This window comes from Piliocolobus tephrosceles, chromosome 16 (assembly GCF_002776525.5).
Source record: "Piliocolobus tephrosceles isolate RC106 chromosome 16, ASM277652v3, whole genome shotgun sequence".
NCBI lineage: Eukaryota > Metazoa > Chordata > Mammalia > Primates > Cercopithecidae > Piliocolobus > Piliocolobus tephrosceles.
The window spans coordinates 51769810-51791061 of record NC_045449.1 but is presented as its reverse complement, the minus strand read 5'-3'; the positions used below and the strand labels follow the sequence as shown (position 1 = coordinate 51791061).

General features: G+C 43.3%; 1 protein-coding gene across 8 annotated transcripts in view; it reads left to right on the top strand.

Annotated features, from left to right (window-relative positions):
• The window catches only part of BRCA1 (BRCA1 DNA repair associated), a 103359-nt gene that overhangs the window by 69017 nt on the left and 13090 nt on the right, over positions 1-21252 (top strand). For all 8 annotated transcript variants that reach the window (XM_023204007.1, XM_023204003.3, XM_023204002.3 and 5 more), the window contains 6 exons: positions 2550-2740; positions 6364-6674; positions 10000-10087; positions 13622-13699; positions 14206-14246; positions 20272-20355. In XM_023204007.1, coding sequence (XP_023059775.1) covers positions 2550-2740; positions 6364-6674; positions 10000-10087; positions 13622-13699; positions 14206-14246; positions 20272-20355 — 793 coding nt within the window. The remainder of the gene's footprint in view (positions 1-2549; positions 2741-6363; positions 6675-9999; positions 10088-13621; positions 13700-14205; positions 14247-20271; positions 20356-21252) is intronic.

The window sequence follows — 21252 nt, the reverse complement described above, 5'->3', positions numbered from 1 at the left end:
CTCCCGGGTTTACACCATTCTCCTGCCTCAGCCTCCCAAGTAGCTGGGGCTACAGGTGCCCGCCACCTCGCCCAGCTAGTTTTTTGTATTTTTTGTAGAGATGGGGTTTCACCGTGTTAGCCAGGATGGTCTCGATCTCCTGACCTCGTGATCCACCCACCTCGGCCTCCCAAAGTGCTGGGATTACAGGCTTGAGCCACCGCGCCTGGCCAGGATACTTCTTTTGTTTAATTGTATATAGGCTTTTTGAACCTATAACATAAGCTACAACATGAGAAATGTGCAGTTAGTTAGATATGTCCCTTCTAAAGGTCAGAAAAAAATATGGAGGCCAGGCGAGGTGGCTCAAGCCTGTAATCCTAGCACTTTGGGAGGCCGAGACGGGCGGATCACGAGGTCAGGAGATCGAGACCATCCTGGCTAACACAGTGAAACCCCGTCTCTACTAAAAATACAAAAAACTAGCCGGGCGAGGTGGCGGGCACCTGTAGCCCCAGCTACTCCAGAGGCTGAGGCAGGAGAATGGCGTAAACCCGGGAGGCGGAGCTTGCAGTGAGCTGAGATCGGGCCACTGCACTCCAGCCCCGGCCACAGAGCAAGACTCTGTCTCAAAAAAATATATATATATAATGGAGCTAAAACCTGAACAGGCTTGGAAGCTGATGGTAGACTTCTTCAAGGCAGCCCTTGCCCTAATTAAAATTCTTGTCTTCCTAGAAAAACTCTAGCTCTTGATTTACCACAGATAATAATAATAATAATTATTATTATTATTGTTATTTAACACAGGGTCTCCCTCAGTCACCTAGATTGCAGTGGCGCAATCATGGCTCACTGCATCCTCTGTTTTTCAGGCTCACGCAATCCTCCCACCTTAGCCTCCTAAGTAGCTGGGTCCACAAGCATGCATCACCACGCCCATTAAGTGTTTGTATTTTTGGTAGAGACGGAGTTTTACCTTGTTGCCCAGGCTGGTCTCAAATTCCTGGACTCAAGTGGTCCACCCACCTTGCCCTCCCAAAGCCAGAAAACATTTGGAATATCTTTCAGAGATGTGTATTTACACCACTATTAATACCGGACTATATAGCAGTCTTTTCCTTACTGGAGGGCCAGGCATGGTGGCAGGTGCCTATAATCCCAGCTATACAGGAGGCTGAGGCAGGAGAATCGCTTGAACCTGGGAGGCAGAGGTTGCAGTGAGCCGAGACCGTGCCATTGCACCCCAGCCTGGGTGACAGAACAAGACTCTGTCTCCAAAAAACAAAAGAGCAGTAATTCAGTTCTCACTCATCTTCAGTCCAGGGGGCCTAACCTTAGTATTTGACCCATAATAAGCACCCAATAATTGTTTAAATTAATTAACCTCTGAGGCCCTTTAAATCTATTGTTAAGTATCTTATTTTGCAAAGTCCTAAGCACTTGGAAGACTAGAGGAACTATTTACTGGGTGTATATGCTTTTCTAACAATATTTTATAGCTGGCTTTTGTTTTTAGAATGAATTTGGACATTGAAAAGGCAGGCAATAGTGGCTGGGCACAGTGGCTCAAGCCTGTAATCCCAGCACTTTGGGAGGCCAAGTCTGGTGGATCACAAGGTCAGGAGATGGAGACCATCCCAATCAACATGGTCAAACCCCACCTCTACTAAAAATACAAAAATTAGCTGGGCGTGGTGGCATGCGCCTGTAGTCCCAGCTACTTGGGAGGCTGAGGCAGGAGAATCACTTGAACCCGAGAGGCAAGGTTGCAGTGAGCCGAGATTGAGCCACTACACTCCAGCCTGGGTGACAGAGCTTGAAACTCCAACCAAAAAAAAAAAAAAAAAAAAAGGAAAAGAAAAGGCAGGCAATAGGGATGATTCTGTAATTCTGCTAAAACTGAGTAGAAATAATGAGTGTAGAGATGTCGACATTGATCAACTTTCTATCTTCATAAGAGATCTGATTCTAACATATCCATTTAGACTCAAGTAGAATATTGTGTATAGAATGAGTGGCAGTGAGTAATTTGGTAAAAATTTGCTGACCTACTTGCTTGCCTGCTTTTTCTTTTTTCTTTTCTTTCTTTCTCTTCCTTTCTTTCTTTCTCTTCCTTTCTTTCTTTCTCTTTCTTCCTTTCTTCCTTTCTTTCTTGACAGAGTCTTGCTCTGTTACCCAGGCTGGAGTGCAGTAGCGTGATCTTGGGATCTCAGCTCACTGCAACCTCTGCCTCCCGGGTTCAAGCAGTTTTCCTGCCTCAGTCTCCCGAGTAGCTGAGAATACAGGCGACAGCCACCACACCCAGCTACTGACCTGCTTTTAACAGCTAGGAGATATAATGCCTCAGACCAACCCAACCCCTCGGGGGAGATGTTATATGTCAACCCTGACATATTGGCAGGCAACATGAATCCAGACTTCTAGGCTGTCACGTGGGCTCTTTTTTGCCAGTCATTTCTGATCTCTCTGACATGAGCTGTTTCATTTAGGCTTTGGCTGCCCAGGAAGTATGATTTTTCCTTTCACAATTGGTGGCGATGGTTTTCTCCTTCCATTTATCTTTCTAGGTCATCCCCTTCTAAATGCCAGTCGTTAGAGGATAGGTGGTATGTGCACAGTAGCTCTGGGAGTCTTCAGAATGGAAACTACCCATCTCAAGAGGAGCTCATTAAGGTTGTTGATATGGAGGAGCAACAACTGGAAAAGTCTGGGCCACACAATTTGATGGAACCATCTTACTTGCCAAGGCAAGATCTAGGTAATATTTCATCTGCTCTAATGGAACAAACACTTTGATTTTACTCTGAATCCTGCATAAAGATATTCTGGTTAACCAACTTTTAGATGTACTAGTCTATCATGGACACTTTTGTTATACTTAAGCCCATTTTAGAAAAATAACTCAAGTGTTAGGCCGGGCGCGGTGGCTCAAGCCTGTAATCCCAGCACTTTGGGAGGCCGAGACGGGCGGATCACAAGGTCAGGAGATCCACACCATCCTGGCTAACACGGTGAAACCCCGTCTCTACTAAAAAAAAAATACAAAAAACTAGCCGGGCATGGTGGCGGGCGCCTGTAGTCCCAGCTACTCGGGAGGCTGAGGCAGGAGAATGGCGTAAACCCGGGAGGCAGAGCTTGCAGTGAGCTGAGATCCGGCCACTGCACTCTAGCCTAGGCGACAGAGCGAGACTCTGTCTCAAAAAAAAAAAAACGAAAAATAGCTCAAGTGTTAATCAAGGTTTACTTGAAAATTGTTGAAACTGTTAATCCATCTATATTTTAATTAATGGTTTAACTAATGATTTTGAGGATGAGGGAATCTTGGTGTACTCTAAATGTATTATTTCAGGCCAGGAATAGTGGCTTATGCCTGTAATCCCAGTACTCCAGGAGGCCGAGACAGGTGGATCAACTGAGGTCAGTTAGAGACCAGCCTGGCCAACATGGTGAAACTCTGTCTCTACTAAAAATACAAAAAAATTAACTGGGTTTGCTAGTGCATGCCTGTAATCCTAGCTACTCTAGAGGCCGAGGCAGCAGAATTGCTTGAACCCGGGAGGCGGAGTTTGCAGTGAGCCAAGATCACGCCACTGCACTCTAGTCTGGTTGACAGAGCAAGACTCCATCTCAAAAATATATATATATATATTTTTTTATTTCAACTGTTAGACAAGGGTCCTAAGGCCAAATAATAAAGTTTTAGGCCAGTACTGTATTAGAAAATGAGTCAAATCCCAAAGCAAGCTCTTCTTTTATGAGTTAATTAATATAAATGATTATATATTTTATGCCTTAAAAATCACTTTTAAAGGCCGGGCGCGGTGGCTCAAGCCTGTAATCCCAGCACTTTGGGAGGCCGAGACGGGCTGATCACGAGGTCAGGAGATCCAGACCATCCTGGCTAACACAGTGAAACCCCGTCTTTACTAAAAAAAATACAAAAAAAACTAGCCGGGTGAGGTGGTGGTCTCCTGTAGTCCCAGCTACTCCGGAGGCTGAGGCAGGAGAATGGCGTAAACCCGGGAGGCGGAGCTTGCAGTGAGCTGAGATCCAACCACTGCACTCCAGCAACAGAGCGAGACTCCGTCTCAAAAAAAAAAAAAAAATCACCTTTAATGAATGGTGTTTTATGGCTTGTAAATCAGAGTTTTAATCAGTAAAGAAAGTTTTTAATTAATCCTCAAAAACACATTATCATAAAAGACACTGGCATCAAATGTGGTATTTGGCCATGTTCATTAGGGTCATTTTAGGAATCTCATATTCCACTTAGCTATGCTTAATTCCTGATAGCATGGCATTTTCTGAAATGTTTCAAGGATGACATCTCTGCTGTTTTTAATTTGGTAATGATATCTGCTGATTTATTAAGTGAGAAAAGTAATGGTATCATTACCTTAGATGAAGAAACAAAAATAAAGCATTTGCCACATTTGTCAACTTTTTTTTCCTTTCTTACAAAATTACTATATGCTTATTGCTCCCAAATTGGACAATATAGGGAATAAAGAAGATAATTTGGGGTGGGGTTGGAGACGGCATCTTGCTATGTTGCCTAGGCTGGTCTCTAACCTCTGGCCTCATGCAATCTTCCTGCCTTGGCCTCCCGAAGTGCTGGGGTTACAGGCGTGAGCCACTTCACCAAGCTGAGATGCCGCATCGTAAAAGATAAAATAAGGACAGGTGCAGTGGTTCATGCTTGTAATCTCAGTACTTTGGGAGGCCAAGGTGGGAGGATTGTTCAAGGCCAAGAGTTCAAGACCATCCTGGGCAGTGTAACAAGACGTGATTTCTACAAAGTTTAAAAAAAAAAAAAACTAGCTGGGGCCAGGCATGGTGGCTCATGCCTGTAATCCCAGCACTTTGGGAGGCCGAGACAGGCAGATGGTCTGAGGTCAGGAGTTTGAGACCAGTCTGACCAGCATGGTGAAACCACATCTCTACTAAAAATACAAAAATGAGCCAGATGTGGTGGCACATGCCTGTAATCCCAGCACTTTGGGAGGCCAAGACAGGCAGATCACCTGAGGGCAGGGGTTCGAGACCAGCCTGACCAACATGGAGAAACCCCGTCTCTACTAAAAGTACAAAATTAGCCAGGCTTGGTGGCACATGCCTGTAGTCCCAGCTACTCGGGAGGCTGAGGCAGGAGAATTACTTGAACCCGGGAGGCGGAGGTTGCAGTGAGCCAAGGTCACACCATTGTACTCTAGCCTGGGCAACAAGAGCGAAACTCCATCTCAAAAAAAAAAAAAAAATTAGCTGGAAGGTGGCAAACACTTGTGGTCCCAGCTACTCAGGAGGCTGAGTCAGGAAGATCACTTGAGTCCAGGAGGTCAAGGCTGCAGGTGAGCCATGTTTGTGCCACTGCACTGCAGCCTGGGTTACAGACTGAGACCCTTCTCAAAAAAATAAAATTACCTGTACTCTTTTTTTTGAGACGGAGTTTCACTCTTGTTGCCCAGGCTGGAGTGCAATGGTATGATCTCGGCTCAGCGCAACCTCTGCCTCCTGGGTTCAAGCAATTCTCCTGCTCTTTAGTCATTTTACATAAACTTTTATTTTTAAAATAATGTCATGATAAATAATATTGCTTAGGTATCTTCTTTAATATATTAGTAACATTTCTGTTTTATTGTACATCAACATTTATATTCAAACTAATGGGTGAAGAGTACTCCATTGGACTAGGTATATCGTAATTTAATCTATTATTGGACTTCTAGATTGCTTCTAAAATTACACTATTATAAGCAGTGTTACAGTGAACATTCCTATGACTAAACCTTTGCATACATCTTTTATCTGCCTAGGATATATATATATATATATTTTTTTTTTTTTTTTGAGACAGAGTCTCGCTCTGTTGCCCAGGCTGGAGTGCAGTGGCCGGATCTCAGCTCACTGCAAGCTCCGCCTCCCGGGTTCACGCCATTCTCCTGCCTCAGGCTCCCGAGTAGCTGGGACTACAGGCGCCCGCCACCTCGCCCAGCTAGTTTTTTGTATTTTTTTTTTCTAGTAGAGACGGGGTTTCACCATGTTAGCCAGGATGGTCTCGATCTCCTGACCTCGTGATCCGCCCGTCTCAGCCTCCCAAAGTGCTGGGATTACAGGCTTGAGCCACCATGCCCGGCTGTGGATATATTTCTAAAACTAGCATTGTTGACTGAAAGTGTAAACGCATGTTAAGGTGTTTGCTACCTAATGCCATATTTCCTTTTTAGGAAATTAGGCTACTTTGGATTTCCACCAACACTGTATTCATGTACCCATTTTTCTCTTAACCTAACTTCATTGGTCTTTTTAATTCTTAACAGAGACCAAAACTCTGTAATTCAACATTCATTGTTGTGTAAATTAAACTTCTCCCATTCCTTTCAGAGGGAACACCTTACCTGGAATCTGGAATCAGTCTCTTCTCTGATGACCCTGAATCTGATCCTTCTGAAGACAGAGCCCTAGAGTCAGCTCATGTTGGCAGCATACCATCTTCAACCTCTGCATTGAAAGTACCCCAGTGGCAAGTTGCAGAATCTGCCCAGAGTCCAGCTGCTGCTCATAATACTAATACTGCTGAGTATAATGCAATGGAAGAAAGTGTGAGCAGGGAGAAGCCAAAATTGACAGCTTCAACAGAAAGGGTCAACAAAAGAATGTCCTTGGTGGTGTCTGGCCTGACCCCAGAAGAATTTGTGAGTGTATCCATATGTATCTCCCTAATGACTAAGACTTAACAACATTCTGGAAACAGTTTTATGTAGGTACTGGCAATTGATAACCTAGAGGAAGAAATCTAGGAAACAATCATAGTTCTGTGTAATTTAATTTCCATTACTAATTTCTGAAAATTTAGATCTAGATAAAGCTATAGTGTGGATTATTTTATATATATTTACTTGAGAAAATAATTATTAAATATTAGCAGAAAAGCTATGCTTTGGGATGGTATAGGACTTTTGAATTTGAATTTTCCTTTATATCTGTAAAAGCAAGTAGGTATAGCTTTATTCCCCAGAAGGCATCTTTTTTCCCCCTTGGCTCACATGGGTGAATTTACCAGCATATTTAACTAAATTCAGACTGGTTCCAAACGTACTGCCAGACAGTAGCATTTCTCTACTGTTTGTTTTTATCCTGGCTTGTAAGACAGTTACTCAATAGTCTGCCCTGCCACGTCTGCACTGCAACATCCCTTGCTATTAGGATTTTGGCATCACCTTGGGTCCTTAATGCCAGGAATGGGAATTGCTTCACACTGTGGAAAAGTACTCATTAAAATATTAAGACCAGTAAAACCTCGTTTCTTTTTGGGCTATTTGTGGATTTCAGACATCCTGAGAAGTTTACCACCCCTGTAATTAATTGTCATTGTCATCACTTCATAATAAAAATAATTTGTGGCTGGGCACGGTGGTTCAAGCCTGTAATCCAAGCACTTTGGGAGGCTGAGGCAGTCAGATCGTCTGAGGTCGGGAGTTCAAGACCAGCCTGACCAACCTAGAGAAACCCCGTCTTCACTAAAAGTACAAAATTAGCTGGGCGTGGTGGCCCATGCCTGTACCCAGCTACTCGGGAGGCTGAGGCAGGAGAATCGCTTGAACCCAGGAGGCAGAGGTTGCGTTGAGCCGAGATTGCGCCATTGCACTCCAGCCTGGGCAACAAGAGCGAAACTCTGTTTCAAAATAATAATTATTATTATATTATTATTATTATATTATATATAATATATAAATAATAAAATTATTATTATTATATAACAAAATAATAATTATTATTATTATTGCGTGAATATTTCTTTAAAACTATGATGAGATAACATACCAGATTATCAAATGGATTCAGTAGTGGGTGTGCCATTTATTGCACACTGAGAGATGACCAAATCATTCTGAAATATCTTTCTTAATATATCCTTGCTAGGATTTTTCATCCTAACTTCTCCATAGGTAGTGACTTAGCATAACATCTCTGGCCAGATGTATCCCACTACTGAAGGGGCAAAGTAAGCTGTGGCTGCCCTGGTAGATACACTGAGTAAGTGCACAGTGCTGGCTGTAAATGTTTTCATCTCATAATCCCATGCCCAGACCAGCAATTTGCTCTGAAAGCTCTTACCTGTGTCTGTTTCAATGGCTCTTGATCATTTGCCTGCACATCCAGAATTCCTTACTTATTCATTGAAAATTAGCATTCTTTATCCCTTTGTTTTGCAAGTTCAGCTTTTTAAAGATGGCTAAAATGGTCTAATCTTTCTTGCCAAAGGCAATTCTGAGCTGCAGTTTAGACTACAACTGGCTTGGGTAGGTGTTGTCTTTAAATAAGCAAAGAGGAAAACTTTGAGCTCTATTCAGACTTGGTGAAGTGTGGTAAATTTATGATGAAAGCTACTGACTGTATTACACATGATTAATTCTGAAGCCCATATTAAGATGATCTTTTCATCAGTTCAGCATTGCTCTTCTAACAGAACAGTTTCAAGGCTGGGATTTCAGCAATTAATCAGTTCAGAATTGCTAATGATCCTGGCAGAGGGTGGTGGCAAAAGGGGGAGGATGTCATTAGCTTCTCTAGCCTGCATTTTTTCAGCGCCCTGTGGCAGTGTGGAGTGAGGCAACATGAAAGAAAGATGGCCTGACCTTCATGGCAGTATTGTACAGCACATAAATACTGGTGTGGGTGGCTGTAGCTATGGCTAGTAAATGATGGCCCTTGGTAAACAAAGTTATTTATCAGACAATACCTACCAGCTAGGTCAACTGTGCCCATAATGGATCTGGTTAATTTCTTTTGCTGCCTATTGATTTTTATTTGGTTGATAGATAATAGCTAGAGGACGCTAAATTTCTTTGGGGAAGAATATGAACCCCTTCTAAGCCTTCTCCTTACGAGAGAATTGATCGCTTTTGCACTGACTTTTAGTAACATCTTGATTTCAGTGTTTTGTAACTATCAGAGGGTTGAGTCTTGGTTTTAAGCCATATATGTCTGTAGCATAACTTTCTGTGTAGGGTAGTTATCTCTCAGCTTATAAAGTGTAGGCTGATAAATTTATAGTACAGTAGAGTGTCACTATGCAAAGAAACTGTCTTAGGGAATCAAATGATATCGGCTATTAAAGCAAAATTAATATATATTTTTTCTTTTTACTTTATTTATTTTTTTTTTTAAAGACATGAGATCTCACAGTATTGCCCAGGCTGGTCTTGGTCTCAGACTCTTGGGTTCAAGAGTCCCACCTTAGCTTTGCAAAGTGCTGGGTTATAGGCATGAGCCACCGTGTCTGGCCCAATGTATATTTTTTTAAGTTTTAAGTTTGTGGTACATAGTAGGTGTATAATATTATTTTGAATCCTTAGTTGTAATTCTATGTCTGCTGATGTGTACGTAATTTTTATTAAACTATTTGAGACTTCAAGTTTTTTTTGTTTTTTTTTGGGGAGGGGGATAGAGTCTTGCACTCTTGCCCAGGCTGGAGTGCAGTGGCGCCTTCTCGGCTCACTGCAAGCTCCGTCTCCCAGGTTCACTCCATTCTCCTGCCTCAGCCTCCCAAGTAGCTGGGACTACCACGCCCGGCTAATTTTTGTATTTTCAATAGAGACGGGGTTTCACCGTGTTAGCCAGGATGATCTCCATCTCCTGACCTCATGATCTGCCCGCCTCAGCCTCCCAAAGTGCTGGGATTACAGGCGTGAGCCACCGTGCCCGGCCGAGACTTCAGGTATCTTAGAATTTTTTAAAATGTACCCTTTCTGAGAAAAACAGAGACTTAAAGCTAGGATAACTGGTATTATTTGTTTTTTCTTTTCTTTTTTTTTTTTTTAATTTTACCTCCAGCCTGGGTAACAGAGCAAGACTCTGTTTCAAAAAAAAAAAATTCACCTTAAATAGTTCCAGGACACATGTGCAGAACGTGCAGGATTGTTACGTAGGTAAACGTATGCCATGGTGGGATAACTAGTATTCTGAGCTGTGTACTAGAGGTAACTCATGATAATGGAATATTTGATCTAATTTCAGATGCTCGTGTACAAGTTTGCCAGAAGATACCACATCGCTTTAACTAATCTAATTACTGAAGAGACTACTCATGTTGTTATGAAAACAGGTATACCAAGAACCTTTACGGAATACTTTGCATTTGCTGCATAAAATCACATGAGACCAGGCATGGTGGCTCACGCCTGTAATCGCAACACTTTGGGAGGCCAAGGTGGGCAGATCACGAGGTCAGGAGATCGAGACCATCCTGGCCAGCATGGTGAAACAATGTCTCTACTAAAAAATAAAAAAATTAGCTGGGCATGGTGGCATGCACATGTAGTCCCAGCTACTCGTGAGGCTGAGTAACGCTTGAACCCGGGAGACAGAGGTTGCAGTGAGCCAAGATCATGCCACTGCACTCCAGCCTGGCGACAGAGCAAGACTCCATCTCAAAAAAAAAAAAAAAAACATGAAAAAGTAAGAATATTTGTTGAGCATAGCATGGATGATAGTCTTCTAATAGTCAATCAATTACTTTATGAAAGACAAATAATAGTTTTGCTGCTTCCTTACCCCCTTTTGTTTTGGCTTAAGATCTGGAGTGTGGGCCGGCCGTGGTGGCTCACACCTGTAATCCCAGCACTTTGGGAGGCCAAGGCAGGTGGATCACCTGAGGTCAGGAGTTCGAGATCAGCCTGGCCAACATGGTGAAACCCTGTCTCTACTAAAAATACAAAAATTAGCCGGGCGTGGTGGTATGCACCTGTAATCCTAGCTACTTGGGAGGCTGACGCAGAAGAATTGCTTTAATCCTGGAGACTGAGGTTGCAGTGAGCTGAGATTGTGTCATTGCCCTCCAGCCTGGCGACAGGGTGAGACTCCGTCTCAACAACAAAACCTGGAGCAAAACCTGGAGACCCCAGTTTCATGTAACACCTAGTTTGAGTATGTTGAGAGTTTTTCAGGAAAAAAGTCTGATAACAGCTCCGAGATATTTTAACATATGAGAAAGCAAAAAAGGAAGGGGAAAAATCATTTGTTCTATACCTTTCTCTTTTAAGGTTTTAATTATAACTGGTGTGATACAGGAGACCTCTGGGGGTTTTTAGTTGACTATAAACTAAATCTGAGTAAACATTTCAGGGCTGCTAAAAAAGCTTATTTGAAACTGGGCCATATTAACACAAGCATAGGGTCTGGAGCAAGTGAAGTACCAATCCAGAGCCCCACCATATTCTCCATTGGAGTGACTGCCTGAAAGCTGATGTCTGTTTTAAGCACCGTGCTTGGTTTTTAACATGGTCACTGACAAACTCGGGAGTGTTTATTCAGAGTTAAATCGTAAAGATGCCGAAAAGTAACTTGAAATAATGTCTTTTGAAGAAGAAATGAGAAGATTTAAGGAAATAAGACACTGTCTTCAAGTATCTGAAGAACCGTTACCCAGAAGAGAACTGTTATCTGGAACAGGAGTAAGACTCACTCTTGGGGCTCCATTTGAAAGCAGATGAGTGCATGGAGGATGCAGAAGATGTAGACTGTGTGGCTCAAGTCTAAAATGTTTCTAACAAAATATTTTCTCTGGATGTGTTCCAGTCCACTCGATGATGATTCTCTCTTTTTTTTGAAGTGGAGTTTCACTCTTGTTTCCAAGTCTGCCAGAGTGCAATGGCACGTTCTTGGCTCACTGCAACCTCCCCCTCCTGGGTTCAAGCGCATCTCCTGCCTCAGCCTCCTGAGTAGCTGGGATTACAGGCATGTACCACCACACCTAATTTTGTATTTTTAGTAGAGACAGGGTTTTTCCATGTTGGTCAGGCTGGTCTTGAACTCCCAACCTCAGGTGATCCACTTGCCTCGACCTCCCAAAGTGCTGGAGTTACAGGTGTGAGCCATCGTGCCCAGCCCATGATGATTCTTTTCACAGAGATACAGGCACTTGAGAGGATGTAAACCCCTTGGATACATTACCATAGAACTTCTATGATCTTAGGTTTCTACTTACTCATGAAAATTATACCACAGGGTCAGAGGATAGTGCTCATTGGAGCCAGGTGCCAGAACAAGTTATTACAAATTACTATTTTAGAGAAAAATGTCATTAAAGTTTAATATACCTTAAGCTATAGGTTTGCATCAAAGCTAATGAAAGGTAAAAAGAAAATTTGACAATGCAAATTAAGGCCAGGCACAGTGACTCACGCCTGTAATCCCAGAACTTTGGGAGGCCGAGGCCGGCAGATCACGAGGTCAGGAGATTGAGACCATCCTGGCTAACACAGTGAAACCCCATCTCTACTAAAAATACAAAAAATTAGCCAGGCGTGGTGGCAGGTGCCTGTAGTCCCAGCTACTTGGGAGGTTGAGGCAGGAAAATGGCGTGAACCTGGGAGGCGTAGCTTGCAGTAAGGCGAGATGACACCACTGTACTCCAGCCTGGGCAACAGAGCAAGACTCTGTCTCAAAAAAAAAAAAAAAATGCAAATCAAATCTAAAGTAGTTCAGTCTTTAAACTCAAACCTAATACATTTGCTACTTTTGAACTAAAACTGAACTAAAATGTTTAAGTTTAATACATATTATTAAATCAGCTTTTGTAGCAGTTAAACAAAAAACTTCAAAAATTATAAGGAATTCTGTGAAGGAGCATGGCTGCTGCTACTGCTTGTAGATAGCCTGTTGTGTTTAGGATTTAGTTAAATACATTTCTCCTGTTTAAAACTAAATGATCTTTCTTTAGTTTGCTTAGTTCTTCAGAAGGGCCTTTAAAACACTGGGAAATAAACAAGTGATTCTTTAGCTACTGCTTTCTGAAATACTTATATAGAAGCTCTGCACTGTATTCTCCTATCCCTCTCAGGGGAATATTAGAGGGTTAGAACTCCACAGGTAGACATTCTTTTTTTTTTTTTTTTTTGAGACGGAGTCTCTGTCGCCCAGGCTGGAGTGCAGTGGCGCGATCTCCACTCACTGTAAGCTCCGCCTCCCGGGTTCACGCCATTCTCCTGCCTCAGCCTCCCATGTAGCTGGGACTACAGGCGCCGGCCACCTCGCCCGACTAGTTTTTTAGTAGAGACGGGGTTTCACCATGTTAGCCAGGATGGTCTGGATCTCCTGACCTCATGATCCGCCCGTCTCATCCTCCCAAAGTGCTGGGATTACAGGCGTGAGCCACCGCGCCCAGCCCCCAGGTAGACATTCTAGGGGTGAAAATTTGTCATTACATTGACATTTCAGATTTAGGTTTTCAACAATACTGTTTTCTTATCCTTTCACATATTGCCATCTAGTAATATAGATGTTCTCCATCCACATTAATCAAAACTATTGACATGGATAATTCCTAATTCCTTGAACACTATAATGGAGATCTATAGCTAGCCTTGGCATCTAGAAGATGGGTGTTGGGGAGAGGGAGTGGACAGACATTCCTCTGGTCTTAACTTTATATCAGCCTCCCCTAGACTTCCAAAGAGCCACACCTGCTGGTTATAATTAATGGTGTTTTCAGCCTCTGATTCTGTCACCAGGGGTTTTGGAATCATAAATCTAGATTGATCTTGGGAGTGTAAGAAACTGAGGCTCTTTAGCTTCTTAACACAGCAATTCCTGATTTAGTTTTCAGCTTCTAATCCTTTGAATGTTTTTCATTCTGCAGATGCTGAGTTTGTGTGTGAACGGACGCTGAAATATTTTCTGGGAATTGCGGGAGGAAAATGGGTAGTTAGCTATTTCTGTAAGTATAATACGATTTCTCCCCTCCTCCCTTTAACACCTCAGAATTGCGTTTTTACACCTAACATTTAACACCTAAGGTTTTTTGCTGGTGCTCAGTCTGAGTTACCGAAAGGTCTTTAATTGTAACACTAAACTACCTTTATCTTTAATGCATATCACTTTGTTCAGATAAACTGGTGATGCTGGGAAAATGGGTCTCTTTTATAACTAATAGGACCTAATCTGCTCCTAGCAATGTTAGCATATGAACTAGGGATTTATTTAATAGTTGGCAGGAATCCATGTGCAGCAGGCAAACTTATAATGTTTAAATTAAACATCAACTGTGTCTCCAGAAAGAAACTGCTGCAACAAGCCTTATTAAAGGGCTGTGGCTTTAGAGGGAAGGGACCTCTCCTCTATCATTCTTCCTGTGCTCTTTGGTGAATCGCTGACCTCTCCATCTCCATGAAAATAGCACGTTCTTCTGCTGTATGTAACCTATCTTTTCTGTGATCTCCTTAGGGGTGACCCAGTCTATTAAAGAAAGAAAAATGCTGAATGAGGTAAGTACTTGATGTTACAAACTAATCAGAGACCTGGTGTCATTCAGTCATATAGTTAAAAATGTGTTTGCTTCCTTCCATCAATGCACCACTTTCCTTAACAATGCACAAATTTTCCATGATAATGGGGATAATCAAGAGTTATGCAGGCCAGGCACGATGACTCACACCTATAATCCCAGCACTTTGGGAGGCTGAGGTGTTCGGATCACCTGAGGTCGAGAGTTCAAGACCAGCCTGACCAACATGGAGAAACCCCGTTTCTACTAAAAATACAAAATTAGCCAGGCATGGTGGCACGTGCCTGTAATCCCAGCTACTCAGGAGGCTGAGGCAGGAGAATCACTTGAACCGGGGAGGTGGGGGTTGCAGTGAGCTGAGATAGCGCCATTGCACTCCAACCCAGGCAACAAGAGCAAAGCTCCATCAAAAAAAAAAAAAAAAAGCCAGGTGTGGTGGCTCATGCCTGTAATCCTAACACTTTGGGAGGCCAAGGCAGGTAGATTGCCTGAGCTCAGGAGTTCAAGATCAGCCTGGGCAACATGGTGAAACCCTGTCTCTACTAAAATACAAAAAATTACCTGGGCGTGGTAGCACGTGCCTGTAGTCCCAGCTACTCAGGAGGCTGAGGCAGGAGAATCGCTTGAACCCAGGAGGCAGAGGTTGCAATAAGCCAAAATCATGTCACTGCACTCCAGCCTGGAGACAGAGCAAGACTCCATCTTAAAAAAAAAATTTGCAGAGCAAACCAGGATATCCTCTGTTCTCATTTGTTCTAGATTTCAAAAGAAAGTCCTTTCTTTGGGGAAAAGAGAAAGGAAAAGGAGTTTATAAAGGGAAAGAAAACATTCATAAGACAAGAAGTGTGCCCACTTGCATATACCTTTGTAGAAAACCATTCAGTGTTGTTGAAGAAAAGCTCTTCATATTAATACGCAGTCCAGGTGCAGTGGCTCACACTTACAATCTCAGCACTTTGGGAGGCTGAGATAGGAAGATTACTTGAGGCCAGGAGTTTCAAACCAGCCTGGGGAACATAGTGAGACTCTGTCTCCACAAAATTTTTTTTTTAATTAGCCAGGCATGACGATGTGCACCTGTAGTCTTAGCTACTGAGGAAGCTAAGCCAGAAGAATCACTTGAGCCCAGGAGTTCAAGGCTGCAGTGAGCTATGATCATACCACTGCACTCTTAACACTTGCACAGAGCAAGACCCTATCTCTTAAAAAAAAGTGTGTGTGCATATGTATACATACATATATATACATGCAAATGTATCTTTATAATTCAAATTGCTTCAAAAAGATGTTGCACTTTATGATACTGAGAACAGTGAGAAGTAAATAAGATAGAGTGTAGGAGGAGGAATAATTTTAAAGCAGCCACCTGAGAACTTCTGTGATAACAGATCAGGCAAAATAAAATGTGAAAGTAATTTTATAGGCCGGGCGCGGTGGCTCATGCCTGTAATCCCAGCAGTTTGAGTGGCTGAGGTGGTTGGATCACTTGAGGTCAGGAGTTTGAGACCAGCCTGGTCAACATGGTAAAACCTTGTCTCTACTGAAAATACAAAAAATTAACCGAGCACAGTGGCATGTGCCTGTAATCCTAGCTGCTGGGGAGGCTGAGGCAGGAGAATCACTTGAACCCGGGAGGCGGAGGTTGCAATGAGCCGAGATCTCGCCACTGAACTCCAGCCTGTGTGACAGAATGAGACAGACCCTGTCTTAAAAAAAAAAAAAAAAATGTAATTTTATGAACTATTGTGCACAATTCAATATATTCATAATTAAATGATATTTGTGTTGGTTTTAACTTTTATTCAGTGGCTATTTATTGGGAGCCTACTGTATGCTGGGCACTAGAAATACAGCAGTAAACAAGACTAACCAAGTCCCTGGTAGGATTCAGGTTCTGTTGAGGGGAGATACACAATAAAGATGAATTTAAGATAACAATAAATACTATGGAGAAATATACAGAACAGTGGAATAGTATTAGCTGGCAATAAAGGTTGTTGATTACTTTCGTTTAAAGAGGCCAGGGAAAGCCTTTCTGAAAAAATTGAGCTGAGACCTAAAAACAAGAAAGAATTGTCCTTCAAAAATGGAGGGAATGCATCTTATAGGCAGAGGAATAGCAAACATAAAGGTCTTGAGGTAATAATGAGCATGGTTTTTTGATTTCTGTATTTTGGTTTTTTTTTTGAGATGGTGTCTTGCTCTGTCCCCCAGGCTGGAGTGCAGTGGCACATTCTTGGCTCACTGCAAACTCTGCCTCCTGGGTTCAAGCGATTCTCTTGCCTTGGCCTCCCAAGTAGCTGGGATTACAGGTGCACGTGCTACCACACCTGACTAGTTTTTATTTTTAATACAGATGGGGTTTTACCATGTTGACCAGGCTGGTCTCAAACTCCTGAACTTAAGTGATCCACCCACCTCAGCCTCTCAAAGTGCTGGGATTACAGGTGTGAACCACCATGCTCAGCCAGAGCTTGGTTTGTTTTTTTTAAAATAGGCCAATGTTGGCCGTGTGTGGTGGCTCACGCCTGTAATCCTGGCACTTTGGGAGGCCAGGACAGGCAAATCACTTGAGGTCAGGAGTTCGAGACCAGCCTGGCCAACATGGTGAAACCCCATCTCTACTAAAAATAGGAAAAACTAGCCCAGCATGGTGGCATGTGCCTGTAATCCCAGCGCCTGTAACCCCAGCTACTCCAGAGGCTGAGGCAGGATAATCACTTGAACCGAAAGGTAGGGGTTACAGTGAGCCGAGATCGCACCACTGAACTCCAGCCTGAATGACAGCGAGACTCCCATCTCAAGAAATAATAATAAAAAGGGTCGGACGCAGTAGCTCACACCTGTAATCCCAGCACTCTGGGAGGCCGAGGCAGGCGGATCGCCTGAGGTCAGGAGTTCGAGACCAGCCTGGCCAACATGGCAAAACCCTATCTCTACTAAAAAATGCAAAAATTAGCTGGGCATGGCTGGGTGTGGTGGCTCATGCCTGTAATCCCAGCACTTTGGGAGGCCAAGGTGGACAGATCACCTGAGGTCGGGAGTTCAAGACCACCCTGACCAACATGGAGAAACCCTGTCTCTACTAAAAATACAAAAATTAGACTGGCATCGTGGCACATGCCTGTAATCCCAGCGCAGGAGGCTGAGACAAGAGAATCATACGAACCTGGGAGGTGGAAGTTGTGGTGAGCTGAGATCGCACCATTGCACTCCAGCCTGGGCAACAAGAGTGAAACTCCGTCTCAAAAAAAAAAAAAAATTAGCTGGGCATGGTGGCTTGTGCCTGTAATCCCAGCTACTTGGGAGGCTGGAGCAGAAGAATCGCTTAAACCCAGGAGGCGGAGATTACAGTGAGCCAAGATTGCGCCACTGCACTCCAGCCTGGGCCACAGAGCAAGTCTCCATCTCAAAAAAAATAAATAATAATAATAATAAAAGATAGGCCAGTGTAGCTGGAGTAATTGGCAAATTATGTGTGGAGGCAGAGATTAGACAAGGAATGGGAGAAGGTCATAGATAAGGGCCAGATCACATAGTATTTGGTGGTAAGGAATTCAGATTTTATCCTTGTGGTAATTGGTGGTGTGGAGATGGTTAAAACCAAGGTTGGTTTGGGATGTGTTTGAAGAGAGGACTTGCTAATGGATTAAAATTGGAGGATAAGGTGAAGAGAAATTGAAGGAGTGACACTTGGGTTTTGGCTTGAACAATAGATCTTGTTAGTAATATTAAATTAGATAAAGAAGGGATGGTAGGGATTATGGGGGAGTGGGAAGAGCAGGAAGCAGGAGTGGAATCAGGAACTCTGTTTTAGATGCGAGAATTTGTTGTTGTTGTTGTTGTTGTTTTTGAGACAGAGTCTCGTTCTGTTGCCCAGGCTAGAGTACATGGAGTGCAGTGGCACGATCTCAGCTCACTGCAGCCTCCACCTCCCAGTTCAAGTGATTTTCCTTCCTCAGCCTCCCGAGTAGTTGGGATTACAGGCACCTGCCACAACGCCTGGCTAATATTTGTATTTTTAGTAGAGATGGGGTTTCACCATGTTGGCCAGGCTGAGGCTGGTCTTAAACTCCTGACCTCAGGTGATCCACCCACCTCGGCCTCCCAAAGTGCTGGGATTACAGGTATGAGCCACTGTGCCTGGCCAGATGCGTGAATTTTGAGATGTGTACTGGACATCTGGATAGAGAAGTTAAGTAGGCAGTTGGACACATTGTATGAAGCTCAGGAGTACAAGGAGGACTATAAACATGGGAGTCTTCTAACAAATTTATCACTAGACTCCTCATTCAAGTAACTAGGAAATGTCAGATATTCTTCCCCTAGTAATAGCCGGTGGTTATACTCTTGCCTTTATTTTTCTTCACAATACTCTTGGCAACACATAAGGCCTTCCCTACAATGTGAATTTCAGTCAGACTTGTTTCTGAGCATTCTTCCTCAAATTTCTCCCCAGTCTCATTATTCTTTATTCTCATGTCCATGACTAGTCATAATAGTGATTATGAAAAACCTCTAACTTTCTTTAGTGTATTGAATGTATATTTTGTCATTTTGGTTGTGTTAACTGTGTAAATCTCTCAGTGGAAATCTGAAAAGCCTTTATTTCCTTAGATGATATTATGCAATTGATTTAGGAGATAGGGAATTTTTCATTTACCTTTATAACAGCACAATATTAGCAGTTTAGTCTAAATGCTAAGTGAATGTTTTGGGAGGAGATAGATGTTGAAAGTCAAAATACATTAAGTCCCAAGTGAGGTGAAAAGCTGACTGTTAATTTCTGCACACAAAGATTTGCTTCAGTGAATTGATTTCAACAGCTGAGATACTGATCATTTCACCTGGTCTACCAAAAAGAATGATTTTACTTTCTTTTTTGTCAAATCTCTGCCCAGCAATTCTTTTTCTTTCTTTTGTTTGTTTGTTTTTAGCCAGGTCTCACTTTGTCACCCAGGTGGGAGTGTGGTGGTATGATAATAGTTCACTGCAGCCTCCAACTCCCGGGCTCAGGTGACCCTCCAGCTTCAGCTTTTCAAGAAATTGGGACTACAGGCACATGCAACTATGCCTGACTGAAATTCTGTATATCTTTTTTGTAGAGAAGGGATCTCACTGTGTTGCCCAGGTGGGTCTCAAGCTCCTGGTCTCAAGCCGTCCTCCTGCCTCAGCCTCCCAAAGTGCTAGGGTTATAGGTGTGAGCCATTGGTGCCCAGCTACTGCCTGCCTGGCAATTCTGAATGCCTTGATTTTTTTTTTTTTTTTTTTTTTTGAGACAGAGTTTCACTCTGTCGCCCCAGCTGGAGTGCAGTGGCATGATCTTGGCTCACTGCAACCTCCGCCTCCCAGTTTCAAGCAATTCTCACACCTCAGCCTCCCAAGTAGCTAGGAAGTAACTGGGACTACAGGCGCACGCCACCACACCCAGCTAATTTTTGTATTTTTTTTAACTTTATTTTTAATTTTTTGAGATGGAGTCTTGCTCTGTCACCCAGGCTGGAGTGCAGTGGCACCATCTCGACTCACTGCAACCTCCACCTCCTGGGTTCAAAAGATTCTCCTGCCTCAGCCTCCCAAGTAGCTGGGATTACAGGCGCCTGCCACCACACCCAACTAATTTTTTGTATTTTTAGTAGATATGAGGTTTCACCATGTTGGTCAGACTGGTTTCGAACTCCTGACCTCAAGTAATCCACCCACCTCAGCCTCCCAAAGTGCTAGGATTACAGGCGTGAGCTGCTGCGCCCAACCTTGTGGTTTTTTGGTTTTTTTGGTTTTTTGGGTTTTTTTTAGTAAAGCGGGGTTTCACCATGTTGGCTAGGCTGCTCTCAAATACCTGACCTCAAATGATCCAACCACCTCGGCCTCCCAAAGTGCTGGTATTACAGGCGTGAGCCACTGCGCCCGGCCTGAATGCCTTAAACATGACGTGTCTGCTCCACTTCTATTGAAGGAAGCTTCTCTTTCTCTGGTCCTGATGGTTTGTGTTTGGTTTCCTTCAGCATGATTTTGAAGTCAGAGGAGATGTGGTCAATGGAAGAAACCACCAAGGTCCAAAGCGAGCAAGAGAATCCCCGGACAGAAAGGTAAAGCTCCCTCCCTCAAGTTGACAAAAATCTCACCACACCACTCTGTATTCCAGTCCCCTTTACAGAGATGGGCCACTTCACCTTGTAAGACTTACTACATACATACACACTGCTAGATACTTTCACACAGTTTCTTTTTTCACTCTTCCATTCCAACCACATAAATAAGTATTGTCTCTACTTTATGAATGATAGAACTAAGATATTTAGAGAGGTGTAATTTGGATTCCCGTCTGGGGTTCAGATCTCAGCTGATAAGTGGAAGAGCTGAGATTTTAAGCAGATGGGAATCTAAAGCCTTTGCTCTTTTCACTTCACTGGGGCATCTTTCTCTCTCTCTCTCCTTTTTTTTTCTTTTTTTCCGAGACAGAGTCTCACTCTGTCACCCACGCTGGAGTGTAGTGGTGCGATCTCAGCTCACTGAAAACTCCGCTTCCCAGATTCAAGCGATTGTTCTGCCTCAGCCTCTCAAGTAGCTGGGATTATAGGCATCGCCACCACACTGGGCTCATTTTTTGTATTGTTACTAGAGACAGGGTTTCACTGTGTTGGCCAGGCTGGTCTCGAACTCCAGATCTCAGGTGATCCCCCCCAACTCAGCCTCCCAAAGTGCTAGGATTATAGGCGTGAGCCATCACGCCCAGCCTAGAGTGTCTTTCTCTAAAGCAGTGTGGTAAATGCTGTGAGCAGGCCATACACAGTGCTGTCTGTGGAAGCACAGAAGAGGAAGTGATTAATAACAGCTATTTTTTTTTTCAGACGAAATCTCACTCTGTTGCCCAGGCTTGAGTGCAGCGGCACAATCTCAGCTCACTGCAACCTCTGCCGCCTAGGTTCAACCAATTCTCCTGCCTCAGCCTCCCGAGTAGACAGGAGCCTGTCTCTGCACCCAGC